Source organism: Spermophilus citellus (assembly GCF_964194105.1).
Source record: "Spermophilus citellus genome assembly, chromosome: 6".
Taxonomy (NCBI): Eukaryota; Metazoa; Chordata; class Mammalia; order Rodentia; family Sciuridae; genus Spermophilus; species Spermophilus citellus.
The window spans coordinates 22,733,883-22,753,749 of record NC_138187.1 but is presented as its reverse complement, the minus strand read 5'-3'; the positions used below and the strand labels follow the sequence as shown (position 1 = coordinate 22,753,749).

At 38.4% G+C, this 19,867-nt stretch overlaps 1 protein-coding gene across 2 annotated transcripts in view; it reads left to right on the top strand.

Moving 5' to 3' along the window:
* The window catches only part of SEPTIN14 (septin 14), a 55,479-nt gene extending 36,595 nt beyond the window's left edge, over window positions 1-18,884 (top strand). Inside the window, exons 8-11 of one of the 2 annotated variants that reach the window (XM_081298382.1) lie at window positions 5,482-5,650; window positions 6,691-6,823; window positions 11,547-11,715; window positions 18,352-18,884. In XM_081298382.1, coding sequence (XP_081154508.1) covers window positions 5,482-5,650; window positions 6,691-6,823; window positions 11,547-11,715; window positions 18,352-18,395 — 515 coding nt within the window. In that variant the 3' untranslated portion in view covers window positions 18,396-18,884. Of the gene's footprint in view, window positions 1-5,481; window positions 5,651-6,690; window positions 6,824-11,546; window positions 11,716-12,831; window positions 13,064-18,351 lie in introns of those variants that run through there. The other variant, XM_081298383.1, reaches the window with a different exon arrangement.
* The last annotated feature ends 983 nt before the right edge of the window (window positions 18,885-19,867 follow it).

Genomic DNA, 19,867 nt, shown 5'->3' with positions numbered 1-19,867 from the left:
TTAATCCATGATACCAGCCTATGTCGCTTTATTGGAGAGTTTAAGCCATTAACATTCAGAGTTACTATTGATATATGGTTTGTACTTCCATCCATGTTTGATTATTTATCCTTTTTTAAAAAAATTTAGTTTGTTTCTCCATGATTATCTTTCCCCTCGCCCTCTGTCTTTACTGAGGCACTTCCTACTGATGGTTTTGGTTATTGTTTTTCGTTTCTTCCTCGTGTAGTGTTTTGCTCAAAATGCTTTGCAATGCTGGTTTTCTGGCTGTAAATTCTTTTAACTTTTGTTTATCATGAAAGATTTTTATTTTGTTCTCATACCTGAAGCTTAATTTTGCTGGATACAGAATTCTTGATTGGCATCCATTGTCTTTCAGTGTTTGAAATACATTGTTCATGACCTTCTTGCTTTCAGTGTCTGTGATGAAAAATCCGTTGTTAACCTTATTGGTTTACCCCTGAATGTAATCTGTCTCCTTTCTCTTGTAGCTTTTAATATTTTCTCTTTGTTCTGTATATATCTTCATAACAATGTGTCTTGGCGTTGGTCTACTGTGATTTTGTGTGCTCGGTGTCCTGTATGCATCTTCAATTTGTATATCTGTTTCCTTTTTTATTTCTGGAAAGTTTTCTGTAATTATTTCATTCAGCAGGTTACTCATTCCCTTGGTTTGAATCTCTGTACCTTCTTCTATCCCGATGACTCGTAAGTTTGGTTTTTTTATGTTATCCCATAACTCTTGGATGTTTTTCTCGTGATTTTTTACCAGCCTTTCTGAGTTGGCTAGACTCTTTTCAGGATGATATATTTTGTCTTCATTATCTGACGTTCTGGCTTCTACTTGCTCCACTCTGTTAGTGATACTCTCAATTGAGTTTTTAATTTGGTTTATCGTTTCCTTCATTTCTAGAATTATTGTTTGATTATTTTTTATAATCTCTATCTCCTGATAAAGATGCTTAACTTCTTCTTTTATCTGTTTATGTAATTCATTCTCAATGTGTTCTTTCGCTGCTTGAATTTGCTGTCTTGTATCCTCTTTAAGGTTCCATTCCATCTGTCTAAGGTGTTCCTTGAGTTCTTTATATGACCATTTTTCTGATGACTCTAGGTCCTCCTGAATATTTAGGCTGTCCTGCATTGTTTGTACTCCTTTTCTTCCTTGCTTTTTGAAGCTGCTCATGTTACTTCTTGTTCTGTTTGACTGATGAGTTACTGTTTACTCCTATAAATTTATTAGATGCTTGGGAGGAAAGGTATTAGAAGGGAAGGGAAGAAGTCACTAAAGAGAATGAGAGTAAGCAGGTAGAATTCAAGGAAGGGGGATAAGATAATTGAAAACAAATGAAAAGACAAAAGAAGAAAAAAATAGGAAATAAAAAAGAAAAAAAATTAAAAAAAAATAATAAAAAAAATTAAAATTAAAATTAGAAGAAAAAAAATTTAAAAAAATTGTAAAAAAAGAATTTAAAAAAACAACAAGAAAGAAAAATGAAAATGAAAGAAAAACCCAAATCAAAGAAAAAAGAGAAAAAAAAAGAAAAAAACTAATAAATGCAGTCTTAGAGTTTGATTAACTTCTCTTCCAGTAGGTGGCGCTGTGCCCACCAGGCCAAGTTTCTCCTGTCAATTCGCGGGAACCAATCACTGTGCAGCAGCTCCTCCCAGACTGGGCGAGTCTCCAATCCTGAGTGCCTAGGGCCTCCTCTTGTGTCTAGTCACTTCCCACTTTTCCTCTAGCTAGGCCCCTCTCACGGGTGCCGCTCACCACAATCCTGGCTACACACCAGGTCTGCTGCTCCCGGGAGCCCTGCACAGCTGAAGAGGTCAGAGATTTGATCTCTCTGCGTCTGCCGCCATGTTACCTGGAAAGCTATGATCCATTCTTATAGAAATTTGCAAGGTTGTGCTTTAGGCCAAACTATAGAAAATGGGCACCATCTCCTTGTTTACCCTAATGTTTACCCCCACACATATTAGCTTTCCCTTGCTCTGCATAAATCACACCATTCAGAATGCTGGGAATCATTCAGAAGCCAAAGTACTACTATTTAAATATGTTACCTAAACTACCACTTAATTTATAAAGCATTTTGAAGAGAACATTGCCCTTAAACAAAGAATCCTAGCAGTCAATATCTTTGACAAACATATGTGTAAAAATCCTCAACAAAATACTAGCAAATAAAATCCAATAGCACATTATAAATATTATTAGCTTGGATTCATGCTAGGGATGCAAGGATGTTTCTATGCATACAAATCACTAAACATGATACACCATGGCAACAGGATGGAGGACAAGACCTACAGGGTTATGTCAATAGGTGCAGAAAAGCCTGTGGATAAAATCCAACACTTCCTAATGGTAAAAACACTGAGCCAAGTAGCCATACAAGAAACACACCTCAGCATAATAGAGGCATTTATAAGTCAACAGCTAACACTTATTGAATGGAAGGAAGTAGAAGGCTTTCTTCATAATATCTGGAGCAAGACACAAATGTCCCTTTCATCACTTTTATTCAACACAGTGATAGAAATCCCAGGCAGAGCACTTATTCTAGAGAAAGAAAAAGAGGGCATGAAAATTGGAAAAGAAGTTAGTTGTTGCTGTTTGCAGAGGATGTTTTCCTATGTATAGAAAAGCTAAAAAACTCCATAAAAACAGAAAATAAGTAAATTTAGCACAGTTTCAGGATACAGAATCAACATAAAAAACAGTATCATTGCTGTACATCAAGAGTGAATTGGGCTGGGGTTGTGGCTTAAGGGGTGGAGCGCTCACCTAGCATGCATGAAGCACTGGGCTTGATCCTCAGCACCACATAAAAATAAAATAAAGGTATTGTGTGCACCTACAACTAAAAGTATATATTAAAAACATTTAAAAAAGAGTGAATTGTCTGAAAAATAAATCAAGGAAGCAATCCCATTTAAAACAGATAAAAATACCTAGGAATAAATTTAATAAATTTAACCAAAGAGGTGAATGGTGTTTACAGCAAAAATTATAAAAGATTAATAAAAGAAATCAAAGAAGCCACAGAAAGTGGAAAGATATACCATGTTCATGGATTGGAAGAATCAGTGCTATTGAAATGTATGCAATACCCAAAGTGATTTGCAGATTTAATTCAATCCCTATCAAAATACTAATGGCCTTCTTCATGAAACTAGGAAAAAAAAAACCCTGTAAAACTTACATGAAACCACAAAAAGAAAAAGCCCCAATAGCCAAAGCAATCTTGAACAAAAGAACAAAGCATGAGGTGTTATGCTATGTTGACTTCAAGATGCCCCGCATGGCTGTAGCAATCAAAGCAGCACATTGCTGGCATGAAAACAGACACATGGTCACAGAGGCAGAATGGAGAGTCTGGAGCTAAATCTGTGTGTTTGCCTCCAGCTGATTTTTGTCTGTTGGAGAAAGGACAGTCTTCACTAGATGGTGCTGGGAAAGTTGAATATCCATATGCAGAAGAATGAAGTTGGACCACTATCTCTCAACAGTTACAAAGATCAACTAAAAATGGATTAAGGCCTGAAAATGTGAAACTGTTAGATGAAAATTAGGAAAAATGCTTCAGGATATTGGAATGGGCAATGTCCTGGGTAAAAGCATAGAAAACACAAGCAGAAAACTAAAATCTTCACAGAGAAAGAAGACGTCCATCAGAGTTCACAGACAAGGTGAGTAGGAGAAAGTGTCTACAATGTGTTCACATCAGACAAGGGGGTGATAGTCACAATATTTATGGCTCTACAAAACTCACTGGCAGAAAAGTAAGAACCCCGAGTAAAAATGGGCAATAGATCTGAACAGATATTCTACAAAGAAGACATACAGATGACCAGTAGGTTAATTAAAAATGCTCAGTATCTCTATCAGGTAAATGCAATTCAGAATCACAAGGTGATATTACAAGCCATTGCATAAAGCAGTATGGAGCTTTCTTGAAAAAATTAACACTACTATGACCAGAGGACCCAGCAATTCCATTGCTGGATATACACTCAAGAGAAGAGAAGTCAGCATCTGGTAGAGGCACCTGCACTCCCTGCCTGTTGTCCCACTGGTGATGATAGCCTAGAAATGGAAATCATCTAATTGCCCATGAATAGATGAATGGATAGAGAGAATGTAACAGATATACAATGGAACAGTTTGGCCACACAAGAGGAATCTGGCCTCTTGCAACAATGTGGATGGAAGTGGAGATCTTCAGGCCAAGAACAAAGGTCTGGTGCAGGAAAGTTGCCACATGACCTCACTCATGTGGAATTCAGATTGCTGATCCATAGCAGCTGGGTGCAGTGGGGGGTGGGGAAGCTTATCAGTGGGCACAGACTGTCCTTTGGTGTCAAGAAACTGATGTGTGAAGTTGCAAAATGTGGTGCTTTCAGACATTTGCAGTGTACTACACAGTTCAAGTTCTAGAAGAAACTATTTTGAAAGTTTTTATTTCAAGCAATGATAAATATTTGAGGATATAAATATGTTCAACCTGCTTTAAACATCATCACATAATGTGTACATGTGCTGGCTAGTACCTGGCATGCCATTAATATGTACAACTTTTATAGTTTTATGTATTAGTTAAAAAAAACTATAAAGGAGTCATTTGAAGTTATTCATTGATTTTGGACATTGATTCATGCAGTCTTATAAATGTGTTGTATAAATGGAGTTTAATACCAAAAGCCTGTACAATTTTAAGGGTTTTTTTTTAAATTAAAGAATTCATCTTAAAAACTATATACATTAGTGAATTTTATTACTGGACAATTAATTAGCTGTGAAAAACCTTGAGGGTAGTTTGTAGAATAATAATACCATAGTTAATGAAAAACTGTATAATATACCAATATCACTTGTTATTTTACTATCTCCTATTTATTTTTTTAGTTGTAGATGGACACAATACCTTTATTTATTTATTTATTTATTTATTTATTTTTATGTGGTGCTGAGGATTGAACCCTAAACCCGGATCCGCCCTGGTCCTTGAGCAAGGTCACCTTACATGTAATGTCACTGCAAATGACCTGGGTCATGCCATGCATCATTCCTACTTGGCAATGGCTCTCAGCAAAATTTAAAGCAAATTCGTTGATCTTTCTATCCACCATGCCCAAATTAGTCATTTAATTTAACCAGTTACATGGTTCAAATAATTATTTTATTTTATTTTATTTTTAATATTTATTTTTTAGTTTTCGGCGGACACAACATCTTTGTTTGTATGTGGTGCTGAGGATTGAACCTGGGCCGCATGCATGCCAGGCGAGCGCGCTAGCGCTTGAGCCACATCCCCAGCCCATGGTTCAAATAATTATAACTGTTAATAATATTAGTCACTTCTCTGTTGCTACAGTGGTTTTCATGCATGAATTAATCTAACAATGCTTTACCAATGCCAATGAGTGAGCGTGGACTGAGAGGGTGAGGTGTGGATTTGTTGTTCTCCTGGCTAGTGGAAAACGAGAACCACTGTGACTTTGTGAAGCTCCGGGACATGCTCCTCTGCACCAACATGGAGGACCTGAAGGAGCAGACCCACTTCTATCATTATGAATGCTACAGATGCCGCAAGCTGCAGAAAATGGGCTTCACAGACGTGGGACCTGACAACCAGCCGGTTAGGTGAGCACAGACCCAGCAATGGCAGTTGGATGCGTGACTTAGGAAACCCCTGAACACAGAGAGCATGGTTATTAGGAATGAGCAGTGCTGAGCTCCTCTCATCGTGGGCTGTCCTGAGGTGAGAATGGGAGATGCAGGGGGAGAGGAAGGGGCAGCCTCCTGAAAGGGATCATTTGCATGTTGAAACATGTCCAATGTGCCAATATTAAGGTGTGTATTCAAGGAAAACCTTTATTTTGCACTTGGAATTTGTATTTGAATGTTTGTATTTATGTAAAACAGATTCAGCGATTTGATAATATTGATGAAAATTGGCAAAGGATATTGAGATGAATTGAGGGAGAAAAGAGTTGAAGGCAGCAATGTGCTGATCTGTCAGTCCAGAGTGAAGAGCCCATGGGCAGTGTTCAGCTGTGTTGGAGAGGAGTGACCCTCTCACTGCTGGATTATCAGAGTCCCTGAGTCGTTTTGCATTCGAGTCAGTCATTGTTCCTTGAAGAGAACCCAAACTGAACCATCTTCAGCAGATGATATTTTAAATGATTTCTTGCTTTAATTGAACTATTTTCGACACAGCCTCATATCTTAGAGGTTTTCTTAAATTTTCTTGTCAAGAGATGTAAAGAACCTGATATAATGGAAAGTGGAGGGAATAAGAAATAAGTTCTGTGTGTTTCAACACCCTGCTGTTCTTTGTGTACACCCCTGAGACGGTTTGGCACCCCCTGCTGCTGAGCCACATCCCCAACCTCTTCTTGTAAATTTTGTTTTGAGACAGGGTCTTGCTAAGTACCCAGCGTGGCCTCCAGCCTGCAGTCCTTCTGACTCCAGACAGCTGTGGTCGCTGGCTTGCTTTGCCCAGCACATGCACATTGTGTCAACAATTATGTCTCACTCCTGTTATCCCAGTGTATGGAAAGTTCATTTTGTGTTACTACATATGAGAGGATGATATTTCATGGGACCTGAAATGCAGATATATTGTTAACATGCTCATTTATAAGAGAATTTTAACATAAGTCATAAGCATTCCTTTTTAGTTTTCAAGAGATATATGAAGCCAAGAGACAAGAGTTTTATGATCAATGCCAGAGGGAGGAAAAGCAGTTGAAACACAGGTTCATGCAGCGAGTAAAGGAGAAAGAAACAACACTTAAAGATGCTGAAAAAGAGGCAAGTACTGCCCGGTTCCATAGCAATTGTATTCCTTTTCAGGTATACTATTAAGTTGAGGAAAATCTCAGGAGATTAGCTGGTGTCCGGGGGAAACTTGCTATTCTTCAACAATTGTCTATCCACTATGTAGAGTCTGAATATAGCCTTTGCAAAATTACAGCCTGTAATTTCTATGTTTTCTGAAGTAGCTTGAGAATTTCCCATTTATATTTCCTGCGTTCCAGGTCCCAGGCGGCACCACCCTCCTAGCAGTGCTGGGCTAAGTTTACCCAGGACTCTCATGAGTTGGGTCCTTATGCCTCAGGCTTTCCCGTGGTGGAGCTGAGTGTTGGAGCCTGTATTCTGTGTGCTGGGGGTCACTCCACTGCATGGATCCCCTGAGCACTGTTCCTGGGAGCTGTCTTGGTGGCTTCCCCTGTGAGACTGCTAGGCATTGTCCTTGTGGGGCTCTCTTCAGTTGCCCTGCTCGCCTTTTGAGGTCCCTGTCTTCCTAATTGAACTACAAGGATTTAAAATACATTTTTTCTTGGGTCATACTGTAGTTTTTGCGTTGAGCCCATGTCTGTTTTCTTTTTTACAGTTTTTATTCTTTTTTAATTTTTTAAATTGTTTTAAAACTGAAGGATCCAACAGAAGGGGTAAGGATTCTTTTTTTTTTTTTTAAAGAAAGAGTGTGTGTGTGTGTGTGTGTGTGTGTGTGTGTGTGTGTGAGAGAGAGAGAGAGAGAGAGAGAGAGAGAGAGAGAGAGAGAAATTTTTTAATGTTTATTTTTTAGTTTTCGGCGGGCACAACATCTTTGTTGGTATGTGGTGCTGAGGATCGAACCTGGGCCGCACGCATACCAGGCGAGCACACTACCGCTTGAACCACATCCCCAGCCCCAGTTTTTATTCTTTTTAGTTATATCTGACAGCAGAGTCTATTTTGACATATTTGTACCAATGACACCATGCCACTTTGAGCCTATGTGTTGTGAGACAGCAAATGGTACTTTGAGGTTTTTGGAGACCAGTGAGTTACTGTCAAGGGCTGCAGTTTTTTTTTTTTGTACCAGAGATTGAACCCAGGGGTATTTAACCACGGAACCCCAACCCCCAGCCCTTTTTTATATTTTATTTTGAGACAGGGTCTTGCTAAGTTGCTCAGGGCCTCACCAAGTTGCTGAGGCTGACTTTGAGCTCACAATCCTTCTGCCTCTCCCTCCTTAGCTTCTGGGATTACAGGCATGCACCACTGTGCCCGTGGGTTGCAGTTTTGAAGATAACTAATGCCAATTCCAGGAAAAGGCAGTTGTGGGATGTGTCTGTGGATTTCAGAAACTCACAGGGCTCTTCTGCTGTTATCCTCCTGCTGCTAATTGTGGTGGTCCTTCTCTCCCTCTCCCTGTCCTTTTCCTCCCATCCCATCTCCCAGTTTTATAAATTTGGTAGAAAATGAGCATTGGGGATATGGCTCAGTTGGTAGAGGGCTTGCTTTGCATGCACAAGGCCTTGGGTTTGATCCCCAACACTACAAAGAAAAACAAACAAACAAGAAAATGCCAAGTGATGTACAGAGTAAAGTCATGATGAAATGCTTCACACTTGCCCAGAGAGCCTTGTGTATTTAAATGCCCTTGACAGTGAGTCCATCTATTTAGCTTTTTAAAAACTTTTTCAGAATAGCTATCTCTTTTTAAAAATATTTTTAGTTGTAGATGGACACAATACCTTTATTATGTTTATTTAGTTTTTTTTTATTGTAGTGCTGCGGATTGAACCCAGTGCCTCACACATGCTAAACAAGCGCTGTACTACTGTGCCCCAGCCCCAGCCCAGAATATCTCCCTCATTATTCAGATTTTTTTATATACTGTATTTTTTTCCTTTAGTTTGATCCTTAGACTTTAAAAAACAATTCATAGATGATTTAAACAATCAACTTTAAAAATTTCTTCTTTATTTACATTTTATCTGTCCTTTTAGTTGTACATGACAATAGAATCCATTTGGACATAATTACAAAAGCATGAAATATATCTTGAAACATACTTTATATACAGAGATATGAAAATTGTGCTCTATATGTGTAATAAGGATTGTAATGCATTCCACTGTTGTCATGTATTTAAAAAAAATAAAATCAATAAAAAAGAAATATATCTTGATCTAAATCAGTCCCCAGTACCTCTCCTTCCCCTCCCCAACCCCTTGCTCCTTTCCTCTATTGATCTTTCTGCCATTAGCCACATCAATGTTTATAGCAGCACAATTCACAATAGCTAGGTATTGAGCCAACTCAGAGGCCCTTCAACAGGTGAATGGATAAACAAAATGTGGTATATATACACAGTGGAATGTTACTCACTCTTAAAGAAGAATGACTTTATGGCATTTTCTGGTAAATGGATGGAACTGGAGACTATCAAGCTAAGTGAAATAAACCAGTCCCTCCAAACCAAAGGCTGAATGTTTTCTCTGATATGTGGAAGCTAAACAATCAAAATTTCTTTTTTGTCTAAAATTTTCTCAACTTGGATATATCTGGATTTAATTGTTTTGGAGTTTGAACTTTGGAGTCATCTTATCACCTTATTTTCTCATGTTGTCTGTGTTTTGATGTTGACATTTGCTTTTATGTTGGGATGGATATCTTTAGTATTGTTAGATGATGGTCTTTTTTGTGAACTCCTTTCTCCTCATAAATGTGCCCTGCCACTGGAGGTTTATCTTAACCTCAGCACATCCACTCAGCTTGTTCAAAATGTGTGCAATTCTCAGCTCTGCTTTGGGAGAATAACCATCAGCAATAGCTATAGCTTCAAAGCAGAGTATATGTCAATGTACAGTAAAAGCTTATTTAAAAAATTTTTAAAGTGCATTTAAAATTATCTCTACCACTCTGTTAATTAAAGAGAAGAAAAGTGGAATGATTATATAGAATGTGCTAAAAATTAGATAATAGAGAAAGTAAAATTAGGGTTAAACTCTATAAAAAATAGAGGAGGAAGTGGGATATAAAAAATCAAGAAAAGAATGAAAGAAGAGAAGGGGAAGGTATGCAAATGAAAGAAGGAAAAAGAAAAATCTTTTTTTTTTAAAGAGAGAGTGAGAGAGGAGAGAGAGAGAGAGAGAGAGAGAGAGAGAGAGAGAGAGAGAGAATTTTTTAAAGATATTTATCTTTTAGTTCTAGGTGGACACAGTATCTTTTTTTTTTTAATATTTATTTTTTAGTTCTCGGGGGACACAACATCTTTGTTTGTATGTGGTGCTGAGGATCGAACCCGGGCCGCACGCATGCCAGGCGAGCGCGCTACCGCTTGAGCCACATCCCCAGCCCGGAAAAAGAAAAATCTAATGACTGAATTTAAAAATGCTTAAAATTACACAGAATTAGGAAATCAAAGGGGACATAGGAAGCCAAGCAGGGGGACTCAGAACACAGGTGATACAGAAACCTGTGGGGAGGCTGCACATACTTTCTGCTGAGGCCCATAGGGCGCTTCCTCAGGCACTTCAGCTATGAGGCCATGGTCTGTCCAGGCCCCTACCACCTTGGGCCAGAGGCAGCATCTCAGCCACTCAGCACCACACTGAGGGGGTCTGTTTGTTCTCCCACATTGGGATCAGCTTAGCCACTGTGGTGTGTCTATCCAGGTGCTACCCTGTCCTCCTCCTTTACCCAGCTTATGCACAGGGGGTTCTGGGCCCTGCTCTGTGGGCCTCAGGGATGGTGGCCACTGGGGGGCTGTGCTGTCCTCAGTCCTGTTGCTGCCTCCCCTTCTGGTTCAGGCAGAAGTCTCTGTGCCCTGGAGCTTTCTGGTATGTGTGGAAACATGGAAGGACAGGGTTGGCTGCAATGCTCTGACCATCCTCCTCTGCTGCCTTGGGAGGTGGTTATGGACATTTTCTGGTTGGCCTGGGTCCATGTGGCCCTGGCTTTCCTGGGGGACTGGCTCTGGCTCTGCGCAGCAGCCCACACCCTCTCCTGCTTGTGGGGGGCACTTCACGTGCAATGTGGAGGTTTTGGTGCGCACACAGGTGAACCTGAGCAGTGGATGGAGCCCCACTTTCCTTCCTCGGCCAGCAATGAGTTTTGCTAGCTTTAAGATTACAGGATTTTTTTGTTGTTGTTGTGTACTGGGTATTGAACTCAGAGCCCTTGACCACTGAGCCACATCCTCAGCCCTATTTTGTATTTTATTTAGAGCAGGGTCTACTGAGTTGCTTAGCGCCTCACTGTTGCTGAGGCTGGTTTTGAACTTGTGATCCTCCTGCCTTAAGCTCCCAAGCTTTGGGATTTCAGATGTGTGCCAGTGCACCTGGCAGACTACAAGGATTTTGTGCAGACTGTGAGCCTAGATTTAGCAATTTCACTCAAAGAGACCCTGTGGAATAAAAGAGTTAGAACATATACTTTCTTAGGAAAAAGGAAAATGTTTAAAAATTTTTGTTCACAGAATTTTTTTTTTTAATGGTGCTGGGGATGGAACCCAGGACCTGTGCATGGGCTGGAAGGGGTAAGTACTCTACTGACTGAGCTACACCCTCAGCCCCATAGCATCACTTTGTTTAGTGAAAGCATATTCAGTTTTAAAATCAACAAAAAGAATTACACATATGAAAACTCATGAAAATATAATGAATCTTTAAATATTGTTTGATGTTCAGGAAAAGACAATCTGTTCTTCAGCTGTTCTGTAACACTTGGATTTGGGTCATGACGCACATTTGTCTTACAGCTGCAGGACAGGTTTGAGCACCTTAAAAGATTTCAACAAGAGGAGATAATAAAGCTTGAAGGAGAGAGAAGAAAACTGGAAGAAGAAATCATCGATTTCTGTAAAACAAAGGCTGCCTCTGAAAATGTGCAGGCTCAGCTGTGCGCCAACATGAGGAAGGACAAAGAGCGTAAGAAGTAGTCTTTTTACCTTCCAGCTGTGCAGGCTTCTGTCACTCTCTGTCCCCTCTGCTGAATCATGGCAGTGAGCTCTGGTTCCGGCTCTGGCCTTGAGAACTCACTGGTTGTCTCTCTGTGTGCTTCTTCCACTCGAACGTGGAGTCCTTGTTAGATGCTGTGTCATAGATGAGCAGTGTCGCTCAGAACCAGTTCACAAGTGAAAAAAGAAGTAGGCAGCACAGTACAAATAGAGTGGGTTTGGGGAGGAGGTTCTTTTACCATAGCCATGGCTGTGGCTCCAGTAGTGACTTAAGATTCACATCTCAGTAGAAACTGTGGGCTTCGTTTGAAATGGTAGGCATAAAATGTTATAAAGAGGTCACAATGAAACCCATTTCCTTATCAATTCTACTGATAACAAGTCCTTGTTAATTTTCATTACGATACGATATTGACTTTTGGTTGGAATCCTTGTACTTTCATGTCAGACTCTGTAAAACTGATATTAGGATAAAAGGTTCAAAATCTAGAGACAGTACAATGGGCAGCCGTGAGTGCCATTTAGGTGATGATGTTATATATGCCTGGAAGATTTTCAGTAAGTTGAGTCTAAAGTGTTCAAAATTATGGAAAGTAAGATTTTTTTTCTTTTGTGAAAGCTTTCTTCTGGCCTTATGTGCTTTATTTTCTGAATTTAAAATATTTCCATCAGTTTGTGTGAGTGTGGCCGACTTCCATCATGGCTCAGTCTATTAAAATACAACTTTCGAGGGTCTTTCCCTCTGTTCCCTCCAGCTACATCTGGTTGAGCACACAGAGCCTTTCCAGAGTAATGTTTGCTTTTGTTGAACTTTTATTGCTGCATTCATTTTAATTATAGCATTTTTAGGATATCAGAATATTGTAGTATAGTCTCAAAATACTTCCAAAAACATGGTCTTTGATTAAACCGGCACTGCATAGTGTTATTCTGTGAAGAACAGAGGATGGGAAGGCAGGTCCCTGTCAGCTTCACATATGCATGTTGTTAATTGTTTTACAAATGTCACAGTGGGGGAGGAAGGGTCTGCTATATGGTTTTCTAGCGCAATCTCTGCAAGGACAGGATCTTTGTTTTGCTCACTTAGGTTTTCATTCCTGGGCTTAGACGATTCCTGACCCACAGTGGAAATTAGTAGTTGAATAAATGAATGCTGCAAGAATACATCAGCTACATTATACGCACAAACTAATTTGGTACGTGAATTTCAGAAGACAATGTAACTTGTTAATGCTTTTCAACATGCTTGTGTGTTGTATTGCTGAAAGACTTGTATTCTCTTTCTTTCATCTTAATCAAATGTTATTAAAATCAGACTCACCAATGTTATGCCATAGCCAAAAACAATAAAATTAACCTTGTAAAAATTATTGCTCCTCTATAGTTAAGAATGGACTTTTAAGGTAATAATGGAAGAATCCAGTTTTATTATAGCAAAAAGTATTCACCCTAAAATAAACCGAATTTTTTTTCATTGGTTTTCTCAAAGTATAAACCACCAAATCATAGTTTATTTTTGCTCTTTCCACAATTAAAAAAATAGAGTTAGTTTCCTATATAACTTTTTACTATATGAACAAAACCACGACTTTGCTTGGCTTTATTTAAAACAGTTTCCAAATTTATGTAGCCCAGTATTTAATGTGAGAATTCTTTATTTTTTCATTAACGTCCTCACATATTGCCTTATTGTGGGCTGAGGTTTTTTTTGTAGTGATGTTTTGTTTCCATTAGTATTTCCTTGTATGTCTACTCTTTATTTTCTTTTTGGCTGCTGTTGGTATTTCAGGTGGACATCATGAAATTATAATAGACAAATGTGAATTGATGTCAATGTACCCAAACTACCTTTTTAAAGTCATTGATACAACACATTAACTCTCTGTTCATTGGTACCTGGTAAGACACACACCAATGCTTCTCATGTATTGGTTTTATGAATTGGGTAGAAAATGCAAAGTGATGTGCAGACCAAAATTATAATAAAATGTGTCTCACTTGCCCAGAGAGCTTTGTGTATTTAGGTGTCCTTGAGAGTGAGTCCATCTATTTAACTTTTTCTTTTTTTTGTAATGAGGATTGAACCCAGAGGTGCTTAACATCTGAACCACATCTCCAACCCCTTTTATTCTTTATTTTGAGAGAGGGCCTCACTAAATTGCTGAGGATGGCCTTGAACTTGTGATCCTCCTGCCTCAGCCTCCTGAACCACTGGGATTACAGGCATGTACCACTGCACCTGGATCTATTTAACTTTTTAATAAACAAGTTTTAGCTGGTATGTGAAAACACAAGTTGTACACACTGCTGCAGTAAAGTGATGGTTCAACACATTGACCTTGTGTGGTGTTTACAGGGTAAAAATGTAGATCTCATATACTTAGCTCTTCCTTGTGCTGAAGACCTTCCCAGCCCTTTCCTCCAACTCTCTGAGACGTACAGGCCATCGTTGTTGGCTAGGTCCTTGCTGTGCAAAGTGCATCAGACTCCCTACTTTTGTCTAACTGCACTCAGCCTTTCCCCATTCCTCACTTCTGGAAACCACCTTTCTCTCAACTTCTGTGAGACCAGCTGTTTCAGGTCCCATGTGTCAGTGGCATGTGGCTCCTGCCCTTCTGTGCCTGCTTATCCCATGTAATGCAGTCATCTCCAGGTCCAGCCATGTCACGATTTTCTTGGCTCCAGAGCACTCCATTATGTCGACCAGTCTCATTTTCTGTGTTCACTCCCTGGCCGGTGGGCACTTCCTAGCTGCTGGGCTGGGGCTGCAGTAAGCAGGAGAGCAGGTGTCTTTGGGGATGTGGCCAGTAGTGAGATGGCTGGATAATGTGGCAGCTCCATTTTTACTTATTTAAGAAAACCATAGTGGCTATACTAATTTACATTCCTACCAACAGTGTACAAAGGTTCCATTATCTCCTCATCTCCAGTAGCATTTCTAATTTTTAGTCTTTTTGGGTAAGAGCCTTTTTTTTTAACTGTGATAATTCACTGTGATTTTGAATTTCCCTATTGATTAGTGATTTTGAACATTTTGTTTTTCATGTACCTGTGGCTATTTGCATTTCCTATTTTGAGAAATGTCAATCAGATCATTGCCAATTTCTAAATTTTTGTTTTTTCTTTTGTATTTATTAGTGCATTGTGGTCAAACATAACATTGGGGTTCATTTTGGCATAATCATACAAGCATGAAATATAATCTCCAATTCAGTCCTGAGTTCTTACCCTCTCTCTCTCCTCTCTTCCTTCCCCCTGTTCCTCGTCCTGTACTGTATTGGGCTTCTTTCTATTTACATATATATTTTTTTTAAAAAATTGGTGCCTTATACGTAAACACAGAGGTGAAATTTACTGTGGTATACACACCCATGTACACAGCAAGTTCTATTGATTTCTCTCCACTGTTCCTCCCCTTCCTCCTCCCTCATTCCTCCTGCTTTGTCCCTTTCCTCTGCTCAACTGATCTCTCTTTTATTGCCATAGAATGCCCACCACCTCCCCGCTCTGACTTCGTTCTAGCTTCTGCATATGAGAGAAAATACTTGATCCTTGGCTTTCTGAGTCTGGCTCACTTAACCTCAGCATGATGTTCTCCAGTTCCATCTTTTTAGTAGCAAATTCTTCTTAATGGCTGAGTAGAACTCCATTGTGTATATATGCCACATTTTTTTTTATCCATTCATCTGTTGCTGGGCCTCTAGACCGGTTCCATAACTTGGATACCATGAATTGTGCTGTTATAAACATTGTGGTAGCTGTTTTACTGTTAGAGTCTGTAAACAAGTCGGGATGGCGCCTGGCATTTTGCCAGGGGGAGTGGTTTGTGAGGTGGCGCCAGCGAGCCATTAAGTGTGGAGATTTCTTATTGGTTGACTGCTGTATCTAGTTTATGTTAATTAAGATAAGCTGTGTGGAATGTATATATACCCCTCCTGTCCTACAATAAATGGCTCCTACTCCTGCTGTATCAATCTACACAAGTTGCTCGTCACCCCCTGGTTATTTTGCTGCAGCCGGACTGCAGCATTTTACCATAAAGCATGCTGATTTTAGTTCTTTGGAATAATTGCCAAGGAGTGGGATAGTTGGGTCATAGGATGGTTCCATCCTTAATCTTTTGAGGAATTTCCATACTGCTTTCCAGAATGGTGGTACTAATTTGCAGTCTTTTCCCCCGCATCCTCACCAGAATTTACTATTATTTGTATTCTTGATAATTGCCATTTTGACTGGAATGAGATGAAGTCTCAATACAGTTTTGATTTGCATTTCCCTGATTGCTAGAGATGCTGAACATGTTTTCATGTATTTGTTGGCAATTTGTCTTTTTTCTTTTTTTAAAAAAATATATATTTATTATTATTTATTTATTTATGTGGTGCTGAGAATCAAACCCAGTGCCTCACATATGCTAGGCAAATGATCTACCATTGAGCTACAATCCCAGTCCTTTGTATTTCTTCTTTTGAGAAGTGTCTGCTTAGTTCGTTTGCCAATTTATTAATTGGGTTATTTGTTTTTTTTATTGTTAAGTTTTTTTGGATTCTTTGTATATTATAGATATTAATCCTCTATTATAAGAGTAGCTAGCAAAGATTTTTTGTCCCATTTTATAGGTTCTCTCTTCACCTTCTGGATTCCTTTCCTGTATAAAAGCTTCTTACTTTGATGCCATCCCATTATTAACTATGGCATTATTTCCCTGAGTTTTAGGTGTCATTGAGAAAGTTATTGCTTGTGCCTGTATATTGGAGTGTTGTTTTTATCCATTTATGATTGGGCTATTTTACTTTTGGTGTTAAACTTTTTGAGTTCTTTATATGTTCTGTATATTGATTCCCTGGCAGTGGAGCTGGTGGTAAGATCTCCCATTTTGCAGGTGTCTCTTCATGTCTTATATTCTTTGCTGTGCAGAATCTATTAAATTTGATGCTGTTCCACTTATTGATTCTTGATTTTATGTCTTGAGCTTTAGGGGCTTAAGGAAGTTGGTGCTTGTGCTGACAAGTTGAAGTGTTGAGCCTACATTTTCTTCTAGCTGTTGCAAGGTTTCTAGTCTAATTCCTAGCTCTTTGATCCACTTTGAGTTGACTTTTGTGCAGGGTAAGAGGTAGGGCTCTAGTTTCATTCTTCTACATATGGATAACGAATTTTCCCAGTGCCATTTGTTTAAAAGGATGCCTTTTCTCCAGTGTTTGTTTTTGGCATCTTTTTCAGGAATCAGATGACTATATTGGTCTGTGCCTTCTGTTCTGCACTATTTGCTTAACTGTCTGTTTTTATGCCAGTACCATGCAGTTTTTGTTACTATAGCTCTGTAGTGTAATTGGAAGTCAGGTATTGTGATACTTCCACCATTGCTTTTTAAGCTTAGAATTGCTTTGGCTATTCTGGGTCTTTTATTCTTCCAAATGAATTTTAGGACTTTCTCTGCCTCACAGCCCTGTGAAGAATGTCATTGGTATTTTGATGGGGATTGTGTTCAATCTGTATATTCCTTTAGGTAGGATGGCCATCTTAACGATATGAATTCTGCCTATCCATGAAGATGGGAGGTCTTTACATCTTGTGTCTTCTTCAGTGTTCTATCTATAGATTTCATGTAGAGGTCATTCACCTCCTGGGATAGATTTATTCCTAGGTATTTTATTTTATTTTTGAGGCTACTGTGAATGTGATTGTTTTCCTGATTTATTTCTCTGTATATTTATTACTGGTATATAGAAAAGCTTTTTTAAAAAAATAACTTTATTTATTTATTTTTATGAGGATCGAACCCAGTGCCTCACATGTGCTAGGCGAACGCTCTACCACTGAGCCACAACCCCAGCCCAGCTTTGGGTTTTTGTATGTTGATTTTTGTAACCTGCTACTTTGCTGAATTTATTATCTCTAGTAGTCTTCTGGTGGAATTTTTGGATCTTCTAAGTATAGGATGGTATCATCTGAAGAGTGATAATTTGACTTCTTATTTTCCTATTTTTATCACTTTTGTTTCTTTCTCTTACCTAATTGCTCTGGCTAGAATTTTCAGCACCACATTAAATAGAAGTGGTGAGAGAGGACATCCTTGTCTTGTCCCAGATTTTAAAGGAAATGCTTTTGGTTCCCCCCCACTTACTATGAGGTTAGCTTTCATATATAGCCATTATGATGTTGCAGTAAGTTACTTCTGTTCCTTGTTCTTCCATTTTTTATTACGTAAAGGTGTTAAATTTTTCCAGACTTTCTCTGCCTCTATTGAAATGTCTGTTCAATTTTTGTCCTTGATTTGATTATATTTATTGATTTGATTATGTTAAACTATCCAAGTTTGTCCTGATGTACAATCTTCTAATATGTTGTTGAATATGATTTATAATGTTTTATTAAGGATTTTTGCATCTATGTTCATCAGAGATATTGGTCTGTAGTTTTCTTTCTTTGATGTGTGCACATATGATTTTGGTATGAAGATGATACTGGCTTTCTAGGGTGAATTTGGAAGTGCTCCATCCTTTCCTATATCATGGAACAAGCTGAGGAGCTTTAGCATTAGATCTTCTTTATTTATTACTATTATTCTTTACTCTGCAGCATGATTTTTCTTTATTATGTTTTTCAGCTGTAGCTCTTCCATTCAGAAACGGGAGACCATGTTTTCATTAAGTCTGTTTTTCCAAATAACCCAGTCGATAAATGGGCAAAGGAACTGAGCAGACCCTCTTCTCAAAGGAAGAAATATGAATGATCAACAAATCTATGAAAAAATGTTCACCATCTCTAGCAATTAGAGAAATGCAAATTAAAACTACACTGAGATTCCATCTCACTCCAGTCAGAATGGCAATTATCAAGGAACAATAAATGTTGGCGAGGATTTTGGTAAAAGGTTCATTCATACATTGCTGGTGGGACTGCAAATTGGTGCAACCACTCTGGAAAGTAGTATGGAGATTCCTCAGAAAACTAGGATTGGAACCACCATTTGACCCAGCTATCTCACTCCTCAGCATATATCCAAAAGTTTTAAAATCAGCATATTCTAGTGATGTGGCCACATCAATGTTTATAGTAGTTTAGTTTACAATAGCTAAGCTGTGGAGCCAACCTAGGTGCCCTTCAACAGATGAATTGATAAAGAAAATCAGTATATATGTGTATGTGTGTGTGTGTGTATATATACACACACACACACATACACACACACGCATACACACACACACAATGGAATGGAATATTACTCATCCATAAAGAAGAATGACTTAAGACATTTTCCAGGAAATGGACAAAAACTATCATGCTAAGTGAAATAAGCCAGTTCAAAAAAACCAAAGGTCCAATGGTTTTGCTGATTTATGGATATATTGATATATGGAAGCTAACCTAGAGTAAAGAGGAATGGAGAATAGATATTCAGTAGCTTAGACAGAGGGGAATGAAGGGAAGGGATGGGGGTTGGGTAAAGGAAAGACAGTGGAATGAATCTGAAATAATTTTTCTATGTACCTATAAGAATATATGAATCTCACCATCATGTATATCTGCAAGAATGGGGTTTGAATTAGAATAAGATCTATTCCATGCTTATATAATTATATCAGAATGGATTCTATGTTATGTATAACTAAAAAGAACCAATAAAAATGTTTGTTTTCCCCCTCTGCTTTCCCCAGCTTAGGAGTAGGTTGAAAATGTCTTAATTTGTATAAGTTGCTATGAATTTAAATCTTAATTTATCTATTTTAAGTGTTAATAAAGCATTCAAATTGTAGATTGTATATGACTTCTAAAAATAAAATGCACTTTTATTCTGCATACATATTACCAAAGCAATCTTTTTTCTGTTTGGGAAATTTCTATTTTTTTTCTATTGAAAAAATCTATTAATATTTCCAATGTTGAGATAGTTGGGTGCCACTTAGTGTTCAATTTCAATAACTACTAACTTTAAAAATTCAAAATTGCTCTTACAGTTCAGGTTCTAGAAACTACATTTTGGAAATGTGCCCCCCCCAGAGTTTATGATGTCAAAATAAGACTGGGAAAAGAAATCATGTGGGATCAAAGTCATTGTAAAAGTAACCACATGCTACTTCAATGTGAAGAACAGCCCTATTGCTTTTGACTTCACATGCAGA